We start from the raw sequence: 23,325 nt of genomic DNA, 5'->3' as shown, positions 1-23,325 counted from the left end.
CAAAGTGTTAGAAGAAAAAGAGGGAAACAAGGCATAAGGGCGGGACGGCGACAAGAGGGAAAGAAGGCGGAAAGAGAGAAGAAGAGGGACGGGACGGCGGAAAGAAAGAGAGAGAAGGAGGCGGGAAGGAAAATATATTATTATTATTAAAATATAAGTATAAATAAATATTAAATCATAAAAGAAAGAGATCGGATAAGGGAAACGGGTACCTGGGTCGGGTCGGATCGGGGCAGATGTCACACGCGGCGCTCTGGGCACCCAGTTTCTCGAATTTTCTTCGTTTTTTTATCAGTTTTGGGCCCAGAAAACCTATATAAACACCCCTAAACTTAATCCTGAGCAAAACCTGTGAACCAGAGCCGAATTTGGAGTTTCTTGGAGCTTAGGATTGTAATATTTGGCAGGTTTGAAGGCAAGGAATCAGCCGGTGAAGTGTCAATCGATCAAGAACGAAGACTACGGGTTTTATCACCTATTTTCTTCCGTTTACATTATTTTTCACCATAAATTCCTTTATTATTGTTTTGTTTGATTTTACCATGCTAGGCTAAACATTATAGACTGCCTAGGCTTACGATGAACCTTTGTTGATGTTTGATTTTGACTAGGGATTTATTTATCGTTATGGTTTTATGAACTAGTAAAAGGTTTAATTATATTAAATTGATGCATATGTGTGCTTAGGGTTGTTTGTTGAGTTTTATTATTCCATAGTTGCCTTGATTGTTGTTTGTCATTATGATAGGTTGCTATTAGGCATCTACTTTTGTGTTTTTGATTATTTTACGATTGATTTCGAATAAGATCATAGGAATAATATTGTTTAATTAAATAAACCTAAGTGTGTTGCTAACATAAATAGTTGTAAGGTGCTAGGTTATTGATAGGTCTTTGTTGGTCAGGATTGCTAGATTTAGTTCTTCGTAAGGAGTCCGTGTAGGTTTGATTGATTAACTATGTCTATCGAGTCAATTAAATATATTAAACTGCCTTTGATTTCCGCGCTGTAAGATAGGATTTCGTATAAAGGAACTAGTTTGTAATTAATTAGGTGACCGTAAGGAAACCTGATTTTTAATACTAGTGTGCGTTAAAACTTATTAGAAACCCATAGGTGTCTCTTGAGAAGGGTCAGGGGTCCTGTTCGGGTTTTCTCTTAAGCGTCTATTTTACAATCCCAGTTCCATAACTAAATATCCTCCCGGTTAATTGATAACTGAAACTTTGGGGATTCTAACCTAGGTGGTTGTTCATCATCGTCTGAATTAAGTCAAAATTCTAAGTTTAGTCGTCTTTAGTTTTCTTAATTAGTTTAAATTAGTTTATTAGTAAAACTCCCCTTAAACAAATAATAAATAAATAGTAGTTTATGTAGTTGAGTCTAATTAGCTAGTAAACGTAATTTAAAGAGTCTCGTGGGTTCGATATCCGGGCTTACTTAGCTATACTAGAGTCGACCGGTTCACTTGCCGGTTAGTAGTTTAGTCGAGTTTTAGAGAGTCTAGAGTATTAGTTGGTGTCTAGATTAGCGTAATTTAGTTAATAATTATTAGACTACTTTTAGCACATCAACCACTATATACTACATAATGCTTGGGTATTTCGGATATAGCAGTAAAGTTAATGCATGTGTATTATTAATCCAATTGTAGTTAAATGCTATGTTACTATGTTTTCACATTAAACTAATTGTTATGATTAACATCAATTACTATGCCAATAATGTTGGATAACTTATGAAAGTAATTATGCTTAGAAACCAAAAATAAAAGTAAAGCTCACCCAAATCAGAAGGCAAGCACATATTAAGTTACATATATAATTGAGGCGGCTAGTCACGACTTTATCATGTTAAAAAGCGTCATCTCTTTCTTACACTCTTGGACCATCTCCAACGGGTGCATTTAGGAGATGCCTTTAAACGATATGACTAGTTCTCGAAAGGATTAACAATGATGCATGTGGGTACACGAGTTGTATTTAGAGTATTCTTAATCTCTTAGACCATCTCCAATGGGTGCCTTTAGGAGATGCCTTTAGACGATATGACAAATTCTCGGGAAGGATTAAGAGTGATGCGTGTGGGTACACAAGGTGTATTTAGAGTATTGTGAGAGAATATGAGAGAAAGGGAAACAAGTGAATGGATAGAAGACGAGCCACAGAAAAGTAAGTTATAAGTGTTGGAAATTTTCAATTTTTTGGATTTCTCAGTCAAGTTCGGGTCAAGTCAAGCGGATACGCTAACAAGCCCAAAAGGGTTTGGGGTAGACTTCAATGTAAAGAGCTAAGGTGACACCCCCCATACAGCTTGCGCGCTGCTAGCGAGCCCTTTGAACACAAGAACGAGGAGCTATATATAAACGTTGTCGAAAATAAGGGGGTATAAATGAAAAGCACAAAACGATCTTAAATTCAAAATCAGAAGATAAAGTGATAAACCATTAAATATTGCTTGCTAACATAACTGTAATCAAAACTTTACTTCTCTTAGCATACAAAAAACACCAATGTATACCTTCATCCATTAGTATCGTTTAGAGCGTAAGTGTACCAAAACCGGCGTAAAAAACCCAAAACACGATCAAGCCACACATTTGTGCAATCATGCACGCAAACGAAAAGCAACAAGCATCAGAAAGCAAAAACAAAGGACCGAAATTTGATATTTTCCTAAAACAAGTAACACCAACTGAAAGGAAACGTCAAAAGTGGTAGTGTGACAAACTGACAATGCATTTTGAGAGTTCATATATATCAATAGAATGCATTAAAAAGATGAAACTGACTGTAACTCTACGGTGGCAATTTTCCGAACATTTAAATAACCATATTTACTCATTCCCCAAGAATCCAAGAAAACTCATTTAACTTTGTAAAACTTTACTCAATGCACCAGCAAAAACATGCTCAAGTGGTTGTAGGCCGTCACCTGGAAACACAAAGGAAAAATGATCAGTGTTTCAAATGGGATGCCAGATTTAGTCCTGTATTTCTCAAAAGGTTTAATGTTGTTGCATTACTATGTCCAAATCAGAGCATGCATCGAATTCATAAGATCTCTTTCGGTAAGTATTCGTGAACACATTATGTCCTTAGCAAACAAACATGAACAAGGCTTTGTTCGCGTCCGTTCGGATCGTTTACAGCCCTAGTTTTCATAATCATTTTAATTTTATAATTTACTAAATTTCAACAAATAGATCAGCCCACTTTGATCATAAACAAAATTAACCCGAATTGGTCTTCCAAGAAGGCGTTAAACCACCTAAAATCTCCATTTATGCATCACAAAAACAATTAACAGTACACACAGAAGACAATGATAGATAAGTTGCATAGGAAATGTACCTCTCATCTAAATAAATCTTTAAGTTGGACTATCCCCGCTCTTCAAAACCCATAGAGCATTTTGTGAAATGCATATTTCATTCAAGACCTGAACGTTAAAAACACAAGAAGCAAAGAGCAAGTGTTTCAATCATCAATAAGTTAACATCATCACAAACAACCAAAGCAAAAGAAAAATCACATGAAAAATCTCACCTTTTGATACTCAGCACTAGTTATCTGTCTTTTCAGCTCCATCTCGGCAGCTGCACAAATGATGTCCTTTTTAAGCTTCCCACCAGGCTCTTGGCCTTTGAAAAGATTTATGACAATTTTCCTGGTATAAAGAATCAAACCAGAAACTTTAATCAAATTTAATCTTCACAAAATCGAATACCATTTTTAAGTCAAACTTAAAACCGGTTATTAACCTCAAGGCATCATATTGGGGGTGATCTGGTGATGATTTTAGAACAAAGGATCCATGGATGTCAACAGCAACTTCAGTTAAGATTCTTTGAAGCTCTTCCTGAGGTGCATCTGCTGCTGCAGCTGCAGCTTTTGCCTCTCTAGTGCCCTTCCGTTGCGTGTTTTCAGAGACTGCCATGTCACGCAATCTTTGGCGTATTTGGTTCATGCTGACATCATCAAAGATAACCCGAGAAAAAAAAGGTTTCACAGACATGACTTCTATAGTTAAAAAACAAAATAATGCAATAAATAAGAAAAGAAGCATACCTGCAAACCTTGTAAACTTGGAAAAGTTTCTGAAGGGCCTTGGGTAAAACATCTCGAGTTTCATCCGATAATGGCGGTTTAGAAGAAGGTGCATTTGTGGTTCTTGGTGGAACAGCATTAGTACTGTTTGATGCTAAAGGACGCCTATCGACAACGTTAGGTTTCGATTTTCTAAATAAATTATCCATTATTGATGACTCCACAGTATCCCACTGTTCCCTTTGCTCCTTAACAATGCCGGGATATGTTTTAATAAACATCTCGTCTGGACACTCTTTCAATTTCCAATCCCTGAAGGACTCTCTATTTGCAGCAAACTCATTCAATATCTTTATCCATTCTTTTTTGTATGTAAATTGATTAGGTAGTTGTGTTTCTTTTAAAATAGGATTTTTGCTATATTGAAGCATTACAAAATTTCTAAATAAAACATCTTGTCCTCCATCAGTCTGAAGCTTCAATCTACTTTTTGCTACCCATAATCCTTGAACTAACTGAGCATGTTCCTTTAGGACTTTGAACATTTCTTCATCACTAGCATCTGGAGCCATGTGTTTAAGAGCGGTAAATCGGTTTACTGAAGGCCCCTGTTAAGAAATCATAAGTAAATCAATGTTCACTTATAAAATAACTACTGCAGTATATTTATATTCCTATAACTTGTTAGGATTAAACGCACACACGAAACCGAACACACACACGAAAGCAGTAAACGAACACGAGGATTTAACGTGGTTCGGTCTAAACTGACCTACGTCCACGGGTGGCAACTAGGTATATCTTTATTGAGTGACCAAATATTACAAGTACATAATGTTGTTTATATAAAGACTGAACTAGGGTTAGTAAATTATTATGCAAGAAATCTAAACAGGGCCGGGCTTGGGCCCGACCGCCCACACCCGTCTCCTCTTTTGACTTCATATAATAAACCGGGCCAACAAGGCCTACGAATCCAACAATCTCCCACTCGGAGGCCTTGAGTACTCTCGTCTGCACTCCTGATTGTACTTCTGTAATCTGAACATTAAACTTCTTCTAGTTGCCACCGCCTTCTCATCAATTAACCTGAAGGCCCGTTTAAGCTCCCCGGAGCTCCAACACGTCAGTCACGGCTGAAACTACCCCTGACCCATTCTCTGTCCCTACCGGCTCCCACTGTAACGAACTACCGGATCCTGAGATAACCTGAGAACAAACACTCTCCATATTCAGCAAGTAATTCATTGGAGAGACTTTTACAGCTGGAATACTGGTTTTCTTAATCCACTGTCGACCTGGAACTGTAACTGAAACACGATCTGTGCTCCCACTGTCACGATGTCCCCCAACTGATTTAACCTTCCTAGCTCGTTCATCCTGAATCTTCACTTTGGCTCTGGGTTTGTTACTTGCAAAACGAACCTTCTTCTGCCCACGAGATTCTGTGAACCGGATTTTGTCTTTCACCAAAACTGGATCCACTCCTTTCGATGACATATCGACCATATACAACGAACCCATTTTCTTGCCACGAGCAACCGCGAGATTCCCTTTGACTACTTCCACTGCCCATTCCCGAACTTAACATCGTGCCCCTGGTCATCCAACTGCCCAACTGAAATCAAACGTTTCTTCAAACTTGGAATAACCCTCACTTCTTTCAAAGTCCAAGAAGTACCGGCTGAAGTTATCAAATCAACGTCTCCCATACCCGTAACCTCTAAAATATCATCATTCGCTAGTCGAACCTTTCCAAAATCCCCAAATTTAAGATTCTTCATCGTTTCACTACAGTGAGTGGCATGAAACGATGCACCAGAATCCATCACCCAAGCATCAACTCTACTCTCAACACTACAAACCAAAGCCTCATCACTACTGACCCCGTCATCTGTGTCGTCTTCTGTAACGTTCACCTCTTTCTTACCATTCGGACACTGATTCCTGAAGTGTCCTTTCTCTTTACAACCCCAACATTCAATATCCTTACGAGTCTTAGACTGACTCCTCTTCCTGCTCCCACTGCCTCGCTGTTTTCTCCTGCCTCTACCTTCTGTGACTAGCATATTGCCTGATGATTCACCTGAACTTCTGCGTCTTGAATCTTCTCCCAGAATCAGATCTCGAATCCCATCGAAAGTAATATTTGTAGACGAACTACAAACTGCAGTCACTGTTTGCGACCAACTGTCGGGCAAAGAGGATAATAACAAGAGGCCTTGAACTTCATCATCAAACTTAATGTCAACTGACACTAAGCGGGATAAGATCGAATTAAGATTATTGATATGAGTTGTAACTGACCCACCCTCTTTCATTCTTGTTGTCACTAGCTCTCGGATAAGATAGACTTTATTCGCTGCCGAAGGCTTTTCATACATGTTGGATAGCGCCTCCATCATACCACGTGCTGTGGTTTCTTTCATGATGTTAAACGCCACATCTTCCGACAACGACAAAGTAATACAAGCCCTAGCTTTCTTGTCTAACTTCTTCCAATCTGCTTCTGACAGCTTTTCTGGTTTTTCATCCTCAAGCACTACATCCAAGTCTTTCTGACAAAGTAGTGCCTCAATCTTCATCTTCCACCAACCGAACTTCTGTCCGTCAAACTTCTGTATCGAAAACTTTCCGTCTTCTGCCATGGCAATGACTAAAACGAAAAACTGGATAAAACAGAGACAGACACAGCAACACGATACTGAACTTAACGATTGTTCTACTGAACTCTGTTAAAAAATCAACCTATTTATACGCAGCGGAATATCGAACTGAAAATCATAAACTGAAACGATAAACCTGACAAACGCGGTTGGCACTGGTTCTAAGTTTCTTTAAATTTCTTCTGACTTGAAACTGTTCTTCAACGAAAATAGGATCTTGATTCGCTGTTATTGACTCGTACTTTGCAAAGTAGGATCTCGACTCGCAAAACTTCTGCCTTATTTTCAACCTTCCGGTCGATCGCTGGATACGTCGGCTAGCTGCCAACACCGAAAACCTAGATCGACAACCTGAATCTGACCTGTGGCAACTGGTGGCAGCGAAACCCTAGCAGCAGTTAGCGGTAACGTGGCGGAACCCTAGCCCCGATCACTGGTGCGGCGGCGACACGCGGAACTGGTTCACCGTGTTCTTCGTGTGATCCGAACCTAAGCTCTAGATACCACTTGTTAGGATTAAACGCACACACGAAACCGAACACACACACGAAAGCAGTAAACGAACACGAGGATTTAACGTGGTTCGGTCTAAACCGACCTACGTCCACGGGTGGCAACTAGGTATATCTTTATTGAGTGACCAAATATTACAAGTACATAATGTTGTTTATATAGAGACTGAACTAGGGTTAGTAAATTATTATGCAAGAAATCTAAACCGGGCCGGGCTTGGGCCCGACCGCCCACACCCGTCTCCTCTTTTGACTTCATATAATAAACCGGGCCAACAAGGCCTACGAACCCAACATAACTATGCGCACTTCATAAAGAAAAAACTGGAAGCCAACCACTTTAACAATGCATTACTAGACATTTGATGTGTGCCTTATTACACATATAGATATAACAATTATCCGAACTATTTTGTGTATTTTCTAGCTTATTCGTAGATTTCGATAATTAATAGTGTCAGTTGTTGACTTATAGGTAATCAGGGAGATACGCTGAATTTGAAGCCTAGTGTGGATCCGAAACATGCTATGGAAGAAAAGTTATAATTTTTTCTGTTCAGGAGACCCGTAGCGGACCGTCATTACTTTCCATAGCGGTCCACGATGATGTTAGCTGCCATAGAATGATGGTGTGCCATTCCCTTGTGTCAGATCCACCCATAGCAGACCGTTACCTCACGCCATAGCAGCCCGCTACCAACCAACCATGTTAGAAAAGTTATAATTTTTTCTGTTCGGGAGACCTGTAGCGGACCGTCATCACTTTCCATAGCAGTCCACGATGATGCTAGCCGCCATAGAATGATGGCGCGTCATTCCCTTGCGTCAGATTCACCCATAGCAGACCGTTACCTCACGCCATAGCGGCCTGCTACCAACCAACCATGCCGACGTCAGTTAATGAGACAGCATTGACTGCACGTGCAAAAGGTTCATAGCGGACCGCCATCCATGCAGCATAGCGGTAAGCTACCAACTCGTCGAGGGTGAAACCCTTAAAATCGCCTATATATGCCGTTTTGACAGCTGTTCTCGTAACATTCGACTTCCAGACGACCCGTGGCTATCAAAAGAACCTGCTTGAAGCTTCAGCACGATTTTGGAGTGCAAGGTTGAAGATTTGGAGCGTATTTTGGTTTCTCTTTAAGCAGGTTTATGCTTTTGATTTTTTCAATTTCAGTTTCAGGCCTGTTCATCAAGATTTCTGTTGTTTATGTTTTTATTTGTTTTCAGTTGTGATGAGTAGCTAAATCTTGTAACTGCTTAGGCTATGAATGATTATTGATGTTTTTACTTATCAGACCGTTACCTCACGCCATAGCGGCCTGCTACCAACCAACCATGCCGACGTCAGTTAATGAGACAGCATTGACTGCACGTGCAAAAGGTTCATAGCGGACCGCCATCCATGCAGCATAGCGGTAAGCTACCAACTCGTCGAGGGTGAAACCCTTAAAATCGCCTATATATGCCGTTTTGACAGCTGTTCTCGTAACATTCGACTTCCAGACGACCCGTGGCTATCAAAAGAACCTGCTTGAAGCTTCAGCACGATTTTGGAGTGCAAGGTTGAAGATTTGGAGCGTATTTTGTTTCTCTTTAAGCAGGTTTATGCTTTTGATTTTTTCAATTTCAGTTTCAGGCCTGTTCATCAAGATTTCTGTTGTTTATGTTTTTATTTGTTTTCAGTTGTGATGAGTAGCTAAATCTTGTAACTGCTTAGGCTATGAATGATTATTGATGTTTTTACTTATCTTGGGTTTGATTAACTGTATTCTGTAGGGTTACTTAAATCGGTTACTTGGTGTTCCTGGTCTGTTTGTTGTCTACCAATCCATAGGATTCGTGTGTGTAGGTATTTTATTCAATCGTTTAACTTCCCTTGAGACTGAAAGGTGATAGGGAGTCTTGCTGTCGTGTTTCATTATTCGAGTAGAATAGAGCTGCGTGAAAACGAGTTTACCTCTTCGGTTTTGATTTCTTGCAATTATGAGTCCTGTAGTAGTATAGATAGGCCCCTTTAACCCTGGAGTCGCTGGTACCAGCCTTACGAGGATTCTGTGACGTTGAGACTCGAAGGTGTGAGACGCCATTAGGGTTAGTAATCCCTATCCCTGAGTTAATTCCACTTCTTAGATCCGTTTAGGTTAGCTAGTTTGTAAGGTAATCTAGCCATTCTGAGTGTTTCCAAGTTAGTCTATGTTTAGATCCCGGTGTCATACGATTAGTGAATTTTAGAAGAAGCCATTAGTCCTATAGTTTGAATTTAGTTTTCTTCTGTTCATTCAATTATTTTAGTTCTTAACTATTTTATAACATTATCTTTAAAATTCCGTTAGTTTCTGGTAGATCATATGATTAGTGAATTTCAGAAGTGCCGTTTGTCCTTAGTTTGAATTTAGTTTTCTTCTGTTCATTCATTTATTTTAGTTCTTAACTATTTTACAACATTATCTTTAAAATTCCGTTAGTTTCTGGTAGAGGTTTAGTATTATTTGTCCATCTAGGTGTCCCTGGATTCGATATCCAGAATTTTGTTCATTTATGCATTTATTATTGTAACTAAGTTTCTAGATTTTGGTTTTAAGCTATTTAGTTCTACAAATGTTGAGAAACATGTCCAAAAAAAATACCTTTTTAGTTATTACTATAAACTATTATTCCATTCCTCTTAGAATGGCGTGACCAGAATAGAGGAGAGTAAATGTAGCCCATCTACACTAAATTACGTGAAAATGTGTTGATTTGGGGTATAATTTATTACTGCTAAGTTAAACACGTAAAATTAAAAAATCAAACTAATCCGATAACATCACTAGGTGTTTACAATGCAACATCCTAAACTGCTTTATTTTAAAAAATTAAATCTACTACTCAATAAACTAACCTCAAGAAGGTATTTCTTAAAACGCTCTCCAAGTGGAAGTTTGAGCAATGAACTGAAACATCAACCAAGAAATTGCAATAACTTTAATGGTTGTATCACTGTATGTGTGTATTTATGTACTGTAATGACAACAATACAAGCATAACAAATAACAATACAATAAACAGAATATATATTAAGAGTGCAAACGAGCCAAGACACTCGACAACTACTCAAAATCAGCTCGTTAAAAGCTCGAATCGAACCGAGGTTAAACGAGCTCGAGTCTAAAAAGTAAGCTTATTAATAAACACGCTTGAGAGGCTTGCGAGCCTAAACAAATCTATTATTTATATACTTTTTATTTAACATATTAAATATATAATTTTTAAAAATTACTATACATAAAGATATGATAAAAAAATAAGTAAAAGTAATAATATATAATCTGTTATATATAAATATTATAACTATAATATATAAAAAATAAGTAAAACATTTAATAAATAATAAATCAGTCAAATCTGAGCAGAACTCTAGCTTCAGTAAATGAGCTCAAAACAAGCCAAGCTCGAGCTTGAAAAACTACTCACAAGCCAAGCTTTTACATCCCTAACATATACCTTCGAGATGACCATTTGGGTCTGGGTTTGCCACTTGTGGCAGGACACAAAGAGTCAATATAATCAGACCTGCAACAGACGTAACATAGACCAAACAGTAAGTGGTATGCACATTGTACATAGCAGAAACTGAATAAAATCTACAGTGACATACTGATTCATGGAAAACTGTATGTGAGAATCTTGTCTTGCAACCATATTTTCCATGTATCGATGTGACAATAAACTCCTTTCACCATGGTACTTGAGGGAAATCCACTTCTGAAAAAGATAATACACCAGCATGAAACAAAATATATATCTAAATTAAATGAAAAGCAATACATTCTTCGAAAGTGAAAAATAAATAAAACATAAACAACTATCACACAAAAATCAATGTTTTTTTTACTTTTTAAAATTTAAATACAGGCAAATGCACACGTAAATTCATACACTGGTACAGCTTAATGAAACGAAACAACTTTATGCAACCAAAGTAGCAAAGAAAGGAATATTAACATTAAGGTGAAAAAAAGGTGTAATACCTCTTTAGTATCCGTGTTTTCCTCAGTTACAGCTCCTGGTTGCTTACCCTGGATAATTAACATAAAATAAACCAGAAATCTCTTCAATCATATACAAGTACACTCGTTAACGAACTATCATGATGTCATTAATATAATATTCTAAAACTGTAATACATGCTGCATGTTATCACCATAATATTAACAAGTATATTTTTCATTGATAAGTTTACCACCACTCCTTGATTATAGTAGACACTGACAATAGAAGAAAAGACATACTGCATAAGCCTACAAGAATTCAAAGAGATACTACACCTGTTTCTTGGCTTGCTTTGTAATTTTTTCATTCTTGACGGTCTCCTCATCCTTCTGATGCTTAAGATGCTGCATTGAAGGCCGTAGCTGCACAACTGCATTAATGGGGTTGAGATGCAACTGCAAAAGAAATTGTGAAAGAAGCAATTCCATTATTACAAATATATAAAACATTCGTCAAAAGGCTAACCGACATGTGTGTGTTTGTATGTAATTCTTTGAATTTTTAACATAAAAGATGAAGGTGAACAAAAAAACGCACACCTCATTGCGAACTAGAATCCCTACAGCAAAACCACTTGCTACTGGTGGCGTCCATGCAGTTGACAGTACCTGCTTTCTCATTGTTTTCTCATAATCAACATCAGCATCATAATTCTCTGACTCGGCTTGAACAGACATGTCAATCTCCACCTCAGCAGATTCCGGTTTGACTCTAACCTGCAAATTTGCATTATTCAAATACATCAATAAGTCAAACTAGGGCTGTCACTTTTACCCAAAACCCGACCCGAAAAAACCTGTACCCAAACCGAACTTACCCGACCCGAAGAACCCGAACCCGAGAAAAGACTAACCCGAACCCGAACAGAAGTAATTTGGGTTGGTTCTCGGGTTTGATTTATAAGTTTCGGGTCACACCGAAAAACCCGAATAAACTTCTAGTTTTAAAATTAAATATATTTTTATGTATAATAAACTAAGTCTTAGACACTAAAGTTATCATAATCTAGCTCTAATTGACTGTTGTCATTCTAACTATTATGGATCGATTGTTTATTATTAATTTGTTTTCCGTTTATTACTAATAGCAACCGAAATCGAACAACCAAATCACGCCCGATTGAATATGATTAAGGCTCGAGTTAGTTTTACTCTTCTTTTAAATTGTTTTATCAAGCTATGTTGGTTTGTTATTTGATTATTTTATTATAAGCAAAGAAGAATATGTTGTTTTAATTTTAGCATTGCTGTTCTTAATTTTATTTTTTTTGTGTTTTTTTTCTTTTGTTTGTTTGTTTTCTAGGATACTCTAAACCCGATTAACCCAACCCGAAAAAACCCGAACCCGAAAAACCCGTAAGAGATTTGGGTTGGGTTTCAGGTCAAGATTTAAAACTTTGAAACCCGAAGAACCCGACCCGAAAAACCCGAAACCCGAAAAACGAACCCGAAGAACACCCCTACCAGTAACCATCTAACACCATGAGTCTTTTAAAGTATGAAAAGCGTTAAGCGTTTAAGACATACCTCGGAACATCTGTCATCGAGTTCATAAGGCCGCCAGGACGGTCTCAAAGGATATTGCAATAAATATAGCTGTAGAATGTAACAAACCATCAGTACACTACACACTCATATTCAACGCATGTGAATATGCACCACGTTCAAGTTTGTATTTTAACTCTCTATACTACTAAGCCTACAGGTTTTTCATTAGCGAGTGGGACTTAAAACAGAGGTACATTTGGTAAGCATAGTTTATCATAACAAAACTTTATTCATAATTTCTACATCCACTTGGTGGTTATTACATATCAGCCTCCTACTGCTTGGACCAATCTGATCCGTGCAAGTTGAGCTTTTGAAACCAAGGTGTACGATTCAAAACAGATACTAGTAAGTGAAGAACGATTGGTACCAGTTTCATAGAAATCCATAAAACATACAGGTTCGCCTTTATCAGTCAAAACCATCTGTTCCCTTGTATCTTTAACCAACAATATCATCAAGCTAATATTTAGCAGTAAATTACAATCAACAATGTAAACATATAACTCATTACAATTAATATCAGGCAATTACGATTGAGGGAGATATGTACCCATGATTCTAGAGATAAACCTAATTTAGATAAGCATTAATATTTTTTAAATAAAGTGAAACATGAGAACGTAGGAAACAATACCAATTTACCAAAAATGAGAACGCAGGAAACAATATCAACTACAATACGAATCTACATAAGCAATGTTTATTAATAACGAAAACGACCTAATAATAACAACAAATACTTATAACAGCAGTAGGAGCATGTACAGAATAATCTTAACATGAGAACATAGGAAACAATACCAATTTACCAAAAATGAGAACGTAGGAAACAATATCAACTACAATACGATCTACATAAGCAATCTTTATTAATAACAACAAAAACGACCTAATAATAACAACAAAATAATAGCAGCAAATACTTATAACAGCAAAAGGAAAAAAACTAATAATAAACATTCTCATCCTATCCCCTATCTCCAAACCAAAAATTACGCTAAAACTCATTTTATTTTCTCTCTCTATTTCAATTAAATAACACTTTTTATACCTTTTATCATTACCTTTTCTCTTTCCTTCACTCACAACCACTTTCAAAATATATTAAAAAATTATAGGAGATGAACACTAACTTTTCAAATTTAAAGAAAAATCACTACTTTTTCTAAAATATAAAAACTATTCACTCACAGCACCCTTTAATCACTCTCTAAATTATAAAAACACCCCTCACATAATATAAGGGGTTGGATGAAAATGCTCTAACAACAACAAAATATAAATCAACAAATCCTTATAACACCGCATAATCGGAAATCAGCAAATACGAACAAAAGCAAACATAATATAATAATATTAATTCTCATTGTTTTCATGTTAAGAAGTATCTGCATTTGATCCGGAAGCATATTATTATAATAACAAAATTGAAAATATTAACCTTAGAATTGGCATCAGCTGAATTAGTAAAAAACACATCAATTTCCCTAACAACTTTATCTTCTCCATCACCGTCTACTTCCATCTCCGTCACATCAGAACCGTTTTCCACACCATTAGCTTCATCAGAAACAGTAACCGGTAGTTGCTCAATTGGCGGCACCGGTGGTGGTGGTGGTGGTGGTGAGTCATCTATCTCCACCTTAGGAACCACAACCGGATTCGAATTGGATGATTGAACCGGTGCGTCCGGTTTGGGTTTAGGTTTAGCAAGCGGTTTAAACTTGGAGTTCTTAGGAGCGAACTTGGGCGCCTTTGGAGCCGGAGCCTTCTTCGGAGCATCGTCGAAATCGATATCCATGGCGTCGTTGGAGAATATGAGTGAAAATGGCGGTGGGGCCGGGTTTATTCTGCTAGGGTTGCAGTTTTTGTGCACGGAGGTTACTCAACACCGAATCAAAGGAAACTGAAACTGAAACTGGGTTTGGGGGTTATGTGTTTTCGTGTTTCGGGTAGGGTTTGGGCTTTGGACTAAGGGTGCAAAAGAGCTGGTTTGCTCGTCAGCTAACTGAGATCAGAAATCAAATTGATAAAAGGCTTGAATAAAGCACGTGTAGTTATCGAGTTTGAGCAGCATGAGAAGCTCGTCGAGCCTTAACAAGTCTTGTGTATTTTTAAGTTTTGGTTCTTTTGGACTTTGAAATCTAGTTGAGCTTTGGCTCGTTTAAGGTTTTTTTTTTCTTAAAACATATAAAAATAATTAAAAATTATATAAGTTAAAGCGTATCAATCCCGAAACTATAAAAAGTCGGTATCGACAATACCCAATTCAGTACTGTTTCTCGAGACCACTTGTTCATCCCTAGTTGAGAAAGATTTAAGACAAGCAAAGAGGCTATCGGTGATTCGACGGTTTAAAAAAATTAGAGTTGTTGCGTGTGAAAAGAATAATAAAAATAATTTAAAAAATCAAAAGAGCTTTTCATGTAGGTTTGTTAGTTTAATAATTTTTATCTTTTTTAATTTGCATCCAGACGTCTTTTCATGGTTTTTAAGTAACAACTAGTAAATAAGACCCGTGCATTGCAGCGGGACACGCCAAGAGATGATCAATATTGATTTTGTATGTTACAAATCGATTCTTTTTGGTTCGTTGTAATGACACAAACAAAAACAGCCAACGTCACAAATAAGAAATTATTGCATTATTCTTTAACCATTGATATAATTTTTTTTTTAAATACCACAACCACCAACGATAATTACTACCATTACGGTAATCTCTCAAGCATTTTATATAAGATCAACTGATTCAATATTAATATTTTATAAATTTGATCATTATATAAGAAAGTATATAATTAGTGTTGTACGCATATAAATTTAAATTTTGTTATTTACCAAACATTTAAAGTTTTAAACTGAATCTACTTGTTAAATTAATAAAATTATTCATCTCCGTTTGTCTTTGTCTGTCTCCGTGTGTTAGAACCCCACCACCGCCACCACAGCACAACCAATAACAACCACCACCTAACTACCATTGGCATCATCTAAAGACCACCGCTACAGCACCACCACCTATTCTTTTATGAGAGAATAAGTGATTGAAGGCTTGCCAATCTTATTATCATAATACCCTCTATATAGGGCCAGTTTACAATCTTCTAATACAATACAAATATTTGCTCAATAAGAATTACATATTTTCTTAATATAGATAATATATGCTATTACTCCCCCGCAGTCGAAGCGGGAGGACGTATGCTGAGACTGGCTCGAAAATCATCAAATAACAGCTTCCGGAAGACCTTTGGTAAATATGTCGGCAATCTAAAAGCGGGAAGGAACATGAAGAACTCGAATCTTGCCTCGTTGAACCTGCTCTCGGACAAAGTGTATGTCCAATTCAATGTGTTTTGTACGTTGATGTTGCACAGGATTTCCCGATAGATAGATTGCACTCACATTATCACAATAAACCAGAGTAGCGTGCGATAGTGGTTTATTAAGTTCCAATAGTAGATTTCGTAACCAACATATTTCAGCAACGACATTAGCCACACCTCTGTATTCGGCTTCAGCACTAGAACGAGATACGGTGGTTTGCCGCTTAGACGACCACGAGATAATGTTATCACCAAGATACACACAATAGCCGGATGTAGATCGGCGAGTGTCGGGGCATCCCGCCCAATCGGCATCTGTGTAAGCACGTAAAGATATGGAATTGGAGGAACCGAGGGTTAAACCATAGGTTGTCGTACCTCTAAGATAACGTAAAATACGTTGTGAAGCTTCCCAATGTACTACTTTAGGTGAGTGCATATGAACACAAATCTGTTGCACCGCATAGGAAATGTCCTGGCGCGTTAACGTGAGGTATTGTAGCGCTCCTGCTAAGCTACGATACAAAGTCGGGTCGTCAAAGCCAAGGCTGTTGGTGTTGCTAAGCTTGGGTTTAGATTCAACAGGGGTGGGTACAGGGTTGCAGGATAGCATGCCGGCCCGGTTAATAATATCTGTGGTGTAAGCCTGCTGAGATAGAAAAAGTTGATTGCCATTTCTAGTGACCGAAATCCCCAAAAAATAACTTAGTGGACCCAAATCTTTCATTACAAACTCCCCCGCAAGTTTAGCCATAATAGTCACCTGAAGCTTATTAGATGAAGCTGTACGAGAATATCATCTACATAAATCAATAGATATGTTGTGTCCAAACCATGATTATAAACAAACAAGGAGTTGTCACACCGACTTTGTGTAAATCCCAAAGTGGTGACGAAGTCGGTGAAACGTTGGTACCACGCCCTAGGTGCCTGCTTTAGACCATAGAGTGATTTCTTAAGTCGGCACACATGGTCCGGATAATCTTGGTGGCGAAACCCGACCGGTTGGTACATAAAAACGGTTTCATTAAGAAAATTGTGAAGAAATGCGTTGGTGACATCAAGTTGGTGAATTTTCCACGACTGAGCCAACGTAATAGATAATACAGTTCTAATAGTTGCCGGCTTAACAACCGGACTGAAAGTTTCTCCACAGTCCACGCCCATTTGTTGGTTACGCCCATCACACACCAACCTTGCCTTGTATCGTTCTAAGGTTCCGTCTGATTTAAACTTATGACGGAAAAGCCACATGCTTCGTATAATGTTCATATCAGGTTGGCGTGGCATTAACTCCCATGTCTTATTTTTAATAAGGGCATTAAATTCGATGGACATGGCGTTATGCCATTCCGGTGTGGATAGGGCAATCGTAGGGTTACGAGGTATGGGAACAATAGAGGAACAATTGAGATTGAATGGTTGTTTGGGTTTTATAATACCGTCCATAGAGCGAGTACGTACGGTACGGGTTGTGGGGGGTGATGGTGCGAGGCTATGATCCGAAGAGGAGGTGGACTGTGTGGATATTAGGGCTGTGGCAGAAAGTGGTGGGTTGGCTGCATGTATGGGCTAGGCTACTGGTTGGGAATTTGGGTTGGGTGTTTGGGCTGCAACTTTGAGGGGGTGAAGAGGGGGTTTGGGCCTGCGTGAATAAGTTTGAAGAATTGGATTGAACCGAGAATTTGTGTGGGTGTGGGCTGGAGTCACGGGATCAATTTGAGCCGTAGGTGAGGCTGGTGGAGTAGAAAGGACAGTTTGTTGACCAAGGGTTTGAGTATGAGGCCAATAAAGTGGATGGAGTGTGTTGGTGAGGAAATCATAAGTTTGGAACTTAGGATTTTTAATGTTGACGAAGGGGAATTGTGTTTCGTCAAAATGTACATGACGACAAATAATAATTTTGTAAGTGGATAAGTCTAAGCACTTATACCCGCAGTGTTGTGTAGGATAGCCAAGGAATACACATGGGGTAGAGCGAGGTTGGAGCTTATGGATTTGTGTGTGAGGGAAGAGAGGATAACAGAGACACCCGAACACACGAAGATAGTCGTAAGCCGGGTTACGGTTATAAAGTAGTTGGGTTGGTGATTTAAGTTGGCGGGTTTTGCAATGTAGGATATTAAGTAGGTAAGTGGCAATTTCTAAGGCATGGTGCCAATAATTGTTGGGTAGGTGAGATTTGGTAAGAAGGGTGCGAATGATGTTGTTTATTGACCGGATAGTATGTTCGGCTTTGCCGTTTTGAGAAGAAGTGTGCGGACACGAAAAACAAAAAAGCATGCCGTTATGTTGGCAAAATTGTTGGAAGGCGGTATTGGCATATTCTTTGCCATTATCGCACTGAAATTGTTTAATCTGACTATTAAATTGTGTGTTGATTAATTTGGAAAATTGACTAAAAGTCGAATAGACGTTAGACTTATTGCTTATGGGATATGTCCATACAAAATTTGTATAATCATCAATAAACAATAGATAATACCGATGACCTCCGGTGCTAAGTATCGGTGATGTCCATAGATCACTATGGATGATATCAAATGGTCTATACGTAGGAGTATAAGACTTAATAAAAGGCAAACGACTGAATTTTCCAAACACACAAGATTGACAAAGTCTCTTGTTCAATTTTCCAACATCAATAAAACGAGAGTTTTTAAGCGAATGCAATAAATTTGGTCCCGGATGACCTAATCGTTGATGCCATAAATCTTGAGAAATAGCAGCAAACGTTGATGAAGAGCGAATCTTGGATAGTATTTGAGGTGTAAGAGGGTAGAGATCCCCGGAGCTATTGCTGCGTAGGATACGAGCCTTGGTCTTGAGATCCTTCACAAGAAAACCAAACGGGTCAAATTTAATCGAGATTTGGTTATCCATTGTAAGACGACGAACCGACAAAAGGTTTTCGATTATGTGAGGGCTAACAAGACATTATTAAGTTTTAAAGGTGGGTAGGGTTTGGTTGCCGTATCCACTAACGGGAATGGTATGACCATTTTCGACGATGATATTATGGGAATTGCCCGTATTAAAAAATGACAAGAAGTTACCTGGATGATTAGTCATATGATTTGCTGCCCCTATGTCCATATACCATGGTGTCTCTGGTGGATAGAGTGACATCGTATGAAGTGCTTGGTCGATGTCTGTCGGAGTGTACCCTGCAGCAGCATATGATTTTGCGGGTCTGGGCCCGAGAGACCTTGATTAGAATTAGGTGGTCGGTTGGTGGTTGGGGTATGGGCATGGGGGGTGTGAGGGCCATTGTGACCACATGGGCCACTGAGGTGGGTTCATATAAGTCCATGGTGAGTACCCAACAAGTTGTTGAGTTGGTGTATGAGACCCGCGACCACGTCCAAACATGGCACGACCACGGCCGCGTCCCCGAGTTCGACCACGGCCACATCCCGATTCTGAAATAGGCTGTTCTTAGCGGTATGTATGTCTGGGTTCAGAAGGGGCAGTTTGTTCGGCTTTGGCAGCAGACGAATGGAGGGTTGTGGCGGCTGTTTTGGCAGCGTTCATAGAGTGAGCCGCCTTTCTGGACTCTTCCCTGCATAACTTGGAATGGACCTAGTTGAAGTTTGGTAATGGTGTGATGTCTTTAATGAGGGTAGCCGAGGTCTCATATTGCTCCATTAACCCTGTTAACAATTGGAGAACGAGTTGCTGGTTTGATAGAGTGCATCAACATTGGTTAGTTAATCAGACAAAACTTTGACCTCACGACAGTAGGCTTCCATATTAGGGAAATTTTCCAAACGTGTATTGGAGAGCTTCTGTTGTAGTTGAACCGCACGAGAAGCTTTGTTATCTTGAAACAAGTTTTCGAGGGCAATCCTGTTGGACTCGGTCTGCCCAAGACACATATTATGATTAATGTGGCTAGTACGTTATGATCCAAGTCGGGTCATACTCAATAACAAGCTAGACAAACACCGATTATATTTGTTTATATATGATATGATCATAAGTAAATAAATATTGACACTTATGTTATTTGGAAAGGGTTTCTAAATACAATGTACTTGTGAAATGAATAAATCATATGGATGATTTATATTTTGAGAGAGAACATTACATAATGTTATTTAAGATGATTAAATAACAATATGTAACACTTATCAATTTGTATGTTGCTTGAAAAATGTTATGTTATAATTCTATGAAATGAAAATACATAACATAATAAGTTTTACATTTTAAAACTTGTTTCAAAAAAAATATATATAAATTGAAATGGGCATGAGGGTGCCCCCCCCCCCCTTTTTTCTCTATTCAATTTTATATTATTATTTTCAAGTGAGTGGAGACATGCAAATGTTGTGATTGGCACTTTGGGTGGTGCCTTTGAATGACCACAACATCTCTCTTTCATTTTTCATTACACATTTTTGCAAGTAATAAAAAACACTCTCACTCTCTTCCTTTCTCTTCCAATTTTGGCCAAAGGAGAAGAAGAACAAGGATGTGTTTTTCAAGTGCTAAAATCCTAGCTAAAGGTGTGTTGTTGGAGCTTGGGGTATACTAGCTTGAGGAACTACCTATTGAAGTTCTTGCCTACTTTTCACCATCTCCTTCATACTTCTTTGGTTTACTTGAAAGGTAGTTTAACATGCATGAACTTATAGTGACATGCATGTGTTTGATAGTATGTATTTCGTATCTGGATCCGGGTTTGGGTTTTGCATGTATAAAATTGGTTTTATTCACTATGAACTAACAAGATTTAAATCTTTTATCCGCTGCGTTTTTCATAAAATTGGAGTTTTATGACTTTGATAATCTTGTTAAAACCCAACAAATCCAAGCATCATAGGCCGTAGTCTTTCGTTTAATGATTGTTTGCAGCAAGTCGGTGGATATGGTACCATATATCCACTACAGAACAATCGCGTCTAGTCGATTCCATAAGTCTTCGGAGCCTATGTCACCGGCGAGTGCTTTGTAACCAGCGGTAGTGGGTGCCCGTTTGGGCTGGAGGTGGTCTTGTACTTGAAAGGCAGTACAATGGATTAAGAAAAGTTATGACCATGTGACGTATTGAGCCGTTTTGTTATCAAGGGTGACGGGGATGAAGTTCTGTATGTTGGAAACAGTGATGGCTGGGTGGATTTTGGAATCCATTGTAGGCTATGAAGATGAAGATTATAGAAGGTTAGGATCGGTGATGAAGAGAAGCAGAAGAAAAAAAAATTGATGGCAGCTAGGGTTTTAGAATTGGCTCGATACCATGAGAGAATAAGTGATTGAAGGTTTGCCAATCTCATTATCATAATACCCTCTATACAGGGCCAGTTTACAATCTTCTAATACAATACAAATATTTGCTCAATAATAATTACATATTTTCTTAATATAGATAATAAATGCGATTATTTTCAACAGCCACGTAAAGCTCGAAACCCTCTTTTTTAATCCACAAATTACCAACGTGTGCCGATCTAATTCCCTGCAGGGACCTCCACCATTTTTTTGCGGTTTCCAGTGACGGTACCAGATACGGGGATAGCCACGTAAAGCTCGAAACCCTCTTTTTTAATCCACAAATTACCAACGTGTGCCGATCTAATTCCCTGCAGGGACCTCCACCATTTTTTTGCGGTTTCCAGTGACGGTACCAGATACGGGGATAGCCACGTAAAGCTCGAAACCCTCTTTTTTAATCCACAAATTACCAACGTGTGCCGATCTAATTCCCTGCAGGGACCTCCACCATTTTTTTGCGGTTTCCAGTGACGGTACCAGATACGGGGATAGCCACGTAAAGCTCGAAACCCTCTTTTTTAATCCACAAATTACCAACGTGTGCCGATCTAATTCCCTGCAGGGACCTCCACCATTTTTTTGCGGTTTCCAGTGACGGTACCAGATACGGGGATTGTCTCCCGTCAGCAACGGTGGTGCGGCGGTAATGTATTTGTAGTTGGTTCTGCTCGTAGTCAGTGTCGTCAGGTGGTGTGGCGGTACCCGAGATTTAGGCGCTTTCTCTATTTGTCAACCACACGACCACATACGACGTTTTCGTCTTTCTAGTGGCTTCCACTTGTAACCGTTGCCTCTGTCATGTGTGGTGATTAGTGGCATCTCCGGGCGTTACAGAAGACGGGGGCGGTGGTTGGCCACGAATTGGTATCTTACCGGAAACCTCACCGGAAATGGCAACGGTATTGGTCAGAAGGTTGTACCCTAAGCCTCATTGTTTATACTATTAAAAAGAAAAGTACAGCAATAGTTTTGTGCCACGTGTGACGTAACAACCAATCAAAAGGTTCAAACAATCAATAGTAACTTATGAGAGTGGCCGGAACTTTACTTTTTAATATATATATAACTGTTTATTAAAATTCTATTGGAGTTTTAACTGAATGAATTCATGTTATAAATGTATAAAATAATTATGATTTAGGCATGCATATCTTTATAAAAGTACATGAGAAGTATAGCTATTTAGCTATTATTCATGTGTTGCTAGTTGTCGTTTAACGCCCACCGACGTTAGACTTGTCTCGGAGCTGGTGGGGCAACGCCTCTTGCAGTGCTGGCGGAGTTAACATGTGTTATACACCGCATCTTAGGGGCAGTACAACGGCGTTAATGGTGCGAGTGGTAACAAACGAATCATTAAAGAGGGTGGTATGCGAACATTGCAGCGGCTTTCGACATGGAGGGGGTATAACGCTGACAGTGCTATATCATAACGATCGCCTTAGTGGATAATATGATGAGTCAACCTATACGTGTCGTAATGCTATGCCTAAAACTAGTGTTTTAATCGATATAATCTTTTAGTTCATGGTTGTTTCTTTTCGACTATGATGGTAACTGTTTTGGTTTCGACTATTAAATGGGTTTGAGCTCAAATAGACGAATTGAATTTGTGTAGAGCCAACCCTACAATACGTGCTTCATAAATCATTAATGTAGACAAAATTCACATATAAAATAGATGACATTCGTTTATTGATAGTCATCATTGAAAAATGAAAACCATAATCCCTAAAGTTGTGTTTGCGAAAACACTAATTTTCATATTCAAAATAGTGTTTTTTCACGAGCGTTAAATAATTTTGTCATCATCAGGAATTTATATTTATACTTAAATTTGATTAGTCTTCACTGGGAATGTGTTGGGGTTAAAAGTTAGCGTGAACTCATCATCTCTTTGTGC

The 23,325-nt window shown here is 38.5% G+C and overlaps 1 protein-coding gene across 1 annotated transcript; it reads right to left on the bottom strand.

Moving 5' to 3' along the window:
* Positions 1-3,368: 3,368 nt before the first annotated feature.
* Positions 3,369-14,647, bottom strand: LOC143582456 (uncharacterized). Its single transcript, XM_077065011.1, has 12 exons — positions 14,258-14,647; positions 12,793-12,861; positions 11,806-11,982; positions 11,542-11,661; positions 11,245-11,292; positions 10,872-10,978; positions 10,718-10,786; positions 10,116-10,167; positions 4,072-4,658; positions 3,765-3,971; positions 3,550-3,670; positions 3,369-3,442 (listed from the first exon to the last, which is right to left on the bottom strand). The coding sequence occupies exons 1-12, from the start codon at positions 14,615-14,617 to the stop codon at positions 3,374-3,376; spliced, it is 1,986 nt and encodes a 661-aa protein (XP_076921126.1). The 5' UTR covers positions 14,618-14,647; the 3' UTR covers positions 3,369-3,373.
* Between the last annotated feature and the right edge of the window lie 8,678 nt (positions 14,648-23,325).

Source organism: Bidens hawaiensis, unplaced genomic scaffold (assembly GCF_021521415.1).
Source record: "Bidens hawaiensis isolate Kalapana, Puna unplaced genomic scaffold, B.hawaiensis_p1.1 tig00031751_1, whole genome shotgun sequence".
Taxonomy (NCBI): Eukaryota; Viridiplantae; Streptophyta; class Magnoliopsida; order Asterales; family Asteraceae; genus Bidens; species Bidens hawaiensis.
Note: the sequence above shows the minus strand (reverse complement) of the source record. Positions and strands in the feature narration are given on the sequence as shown.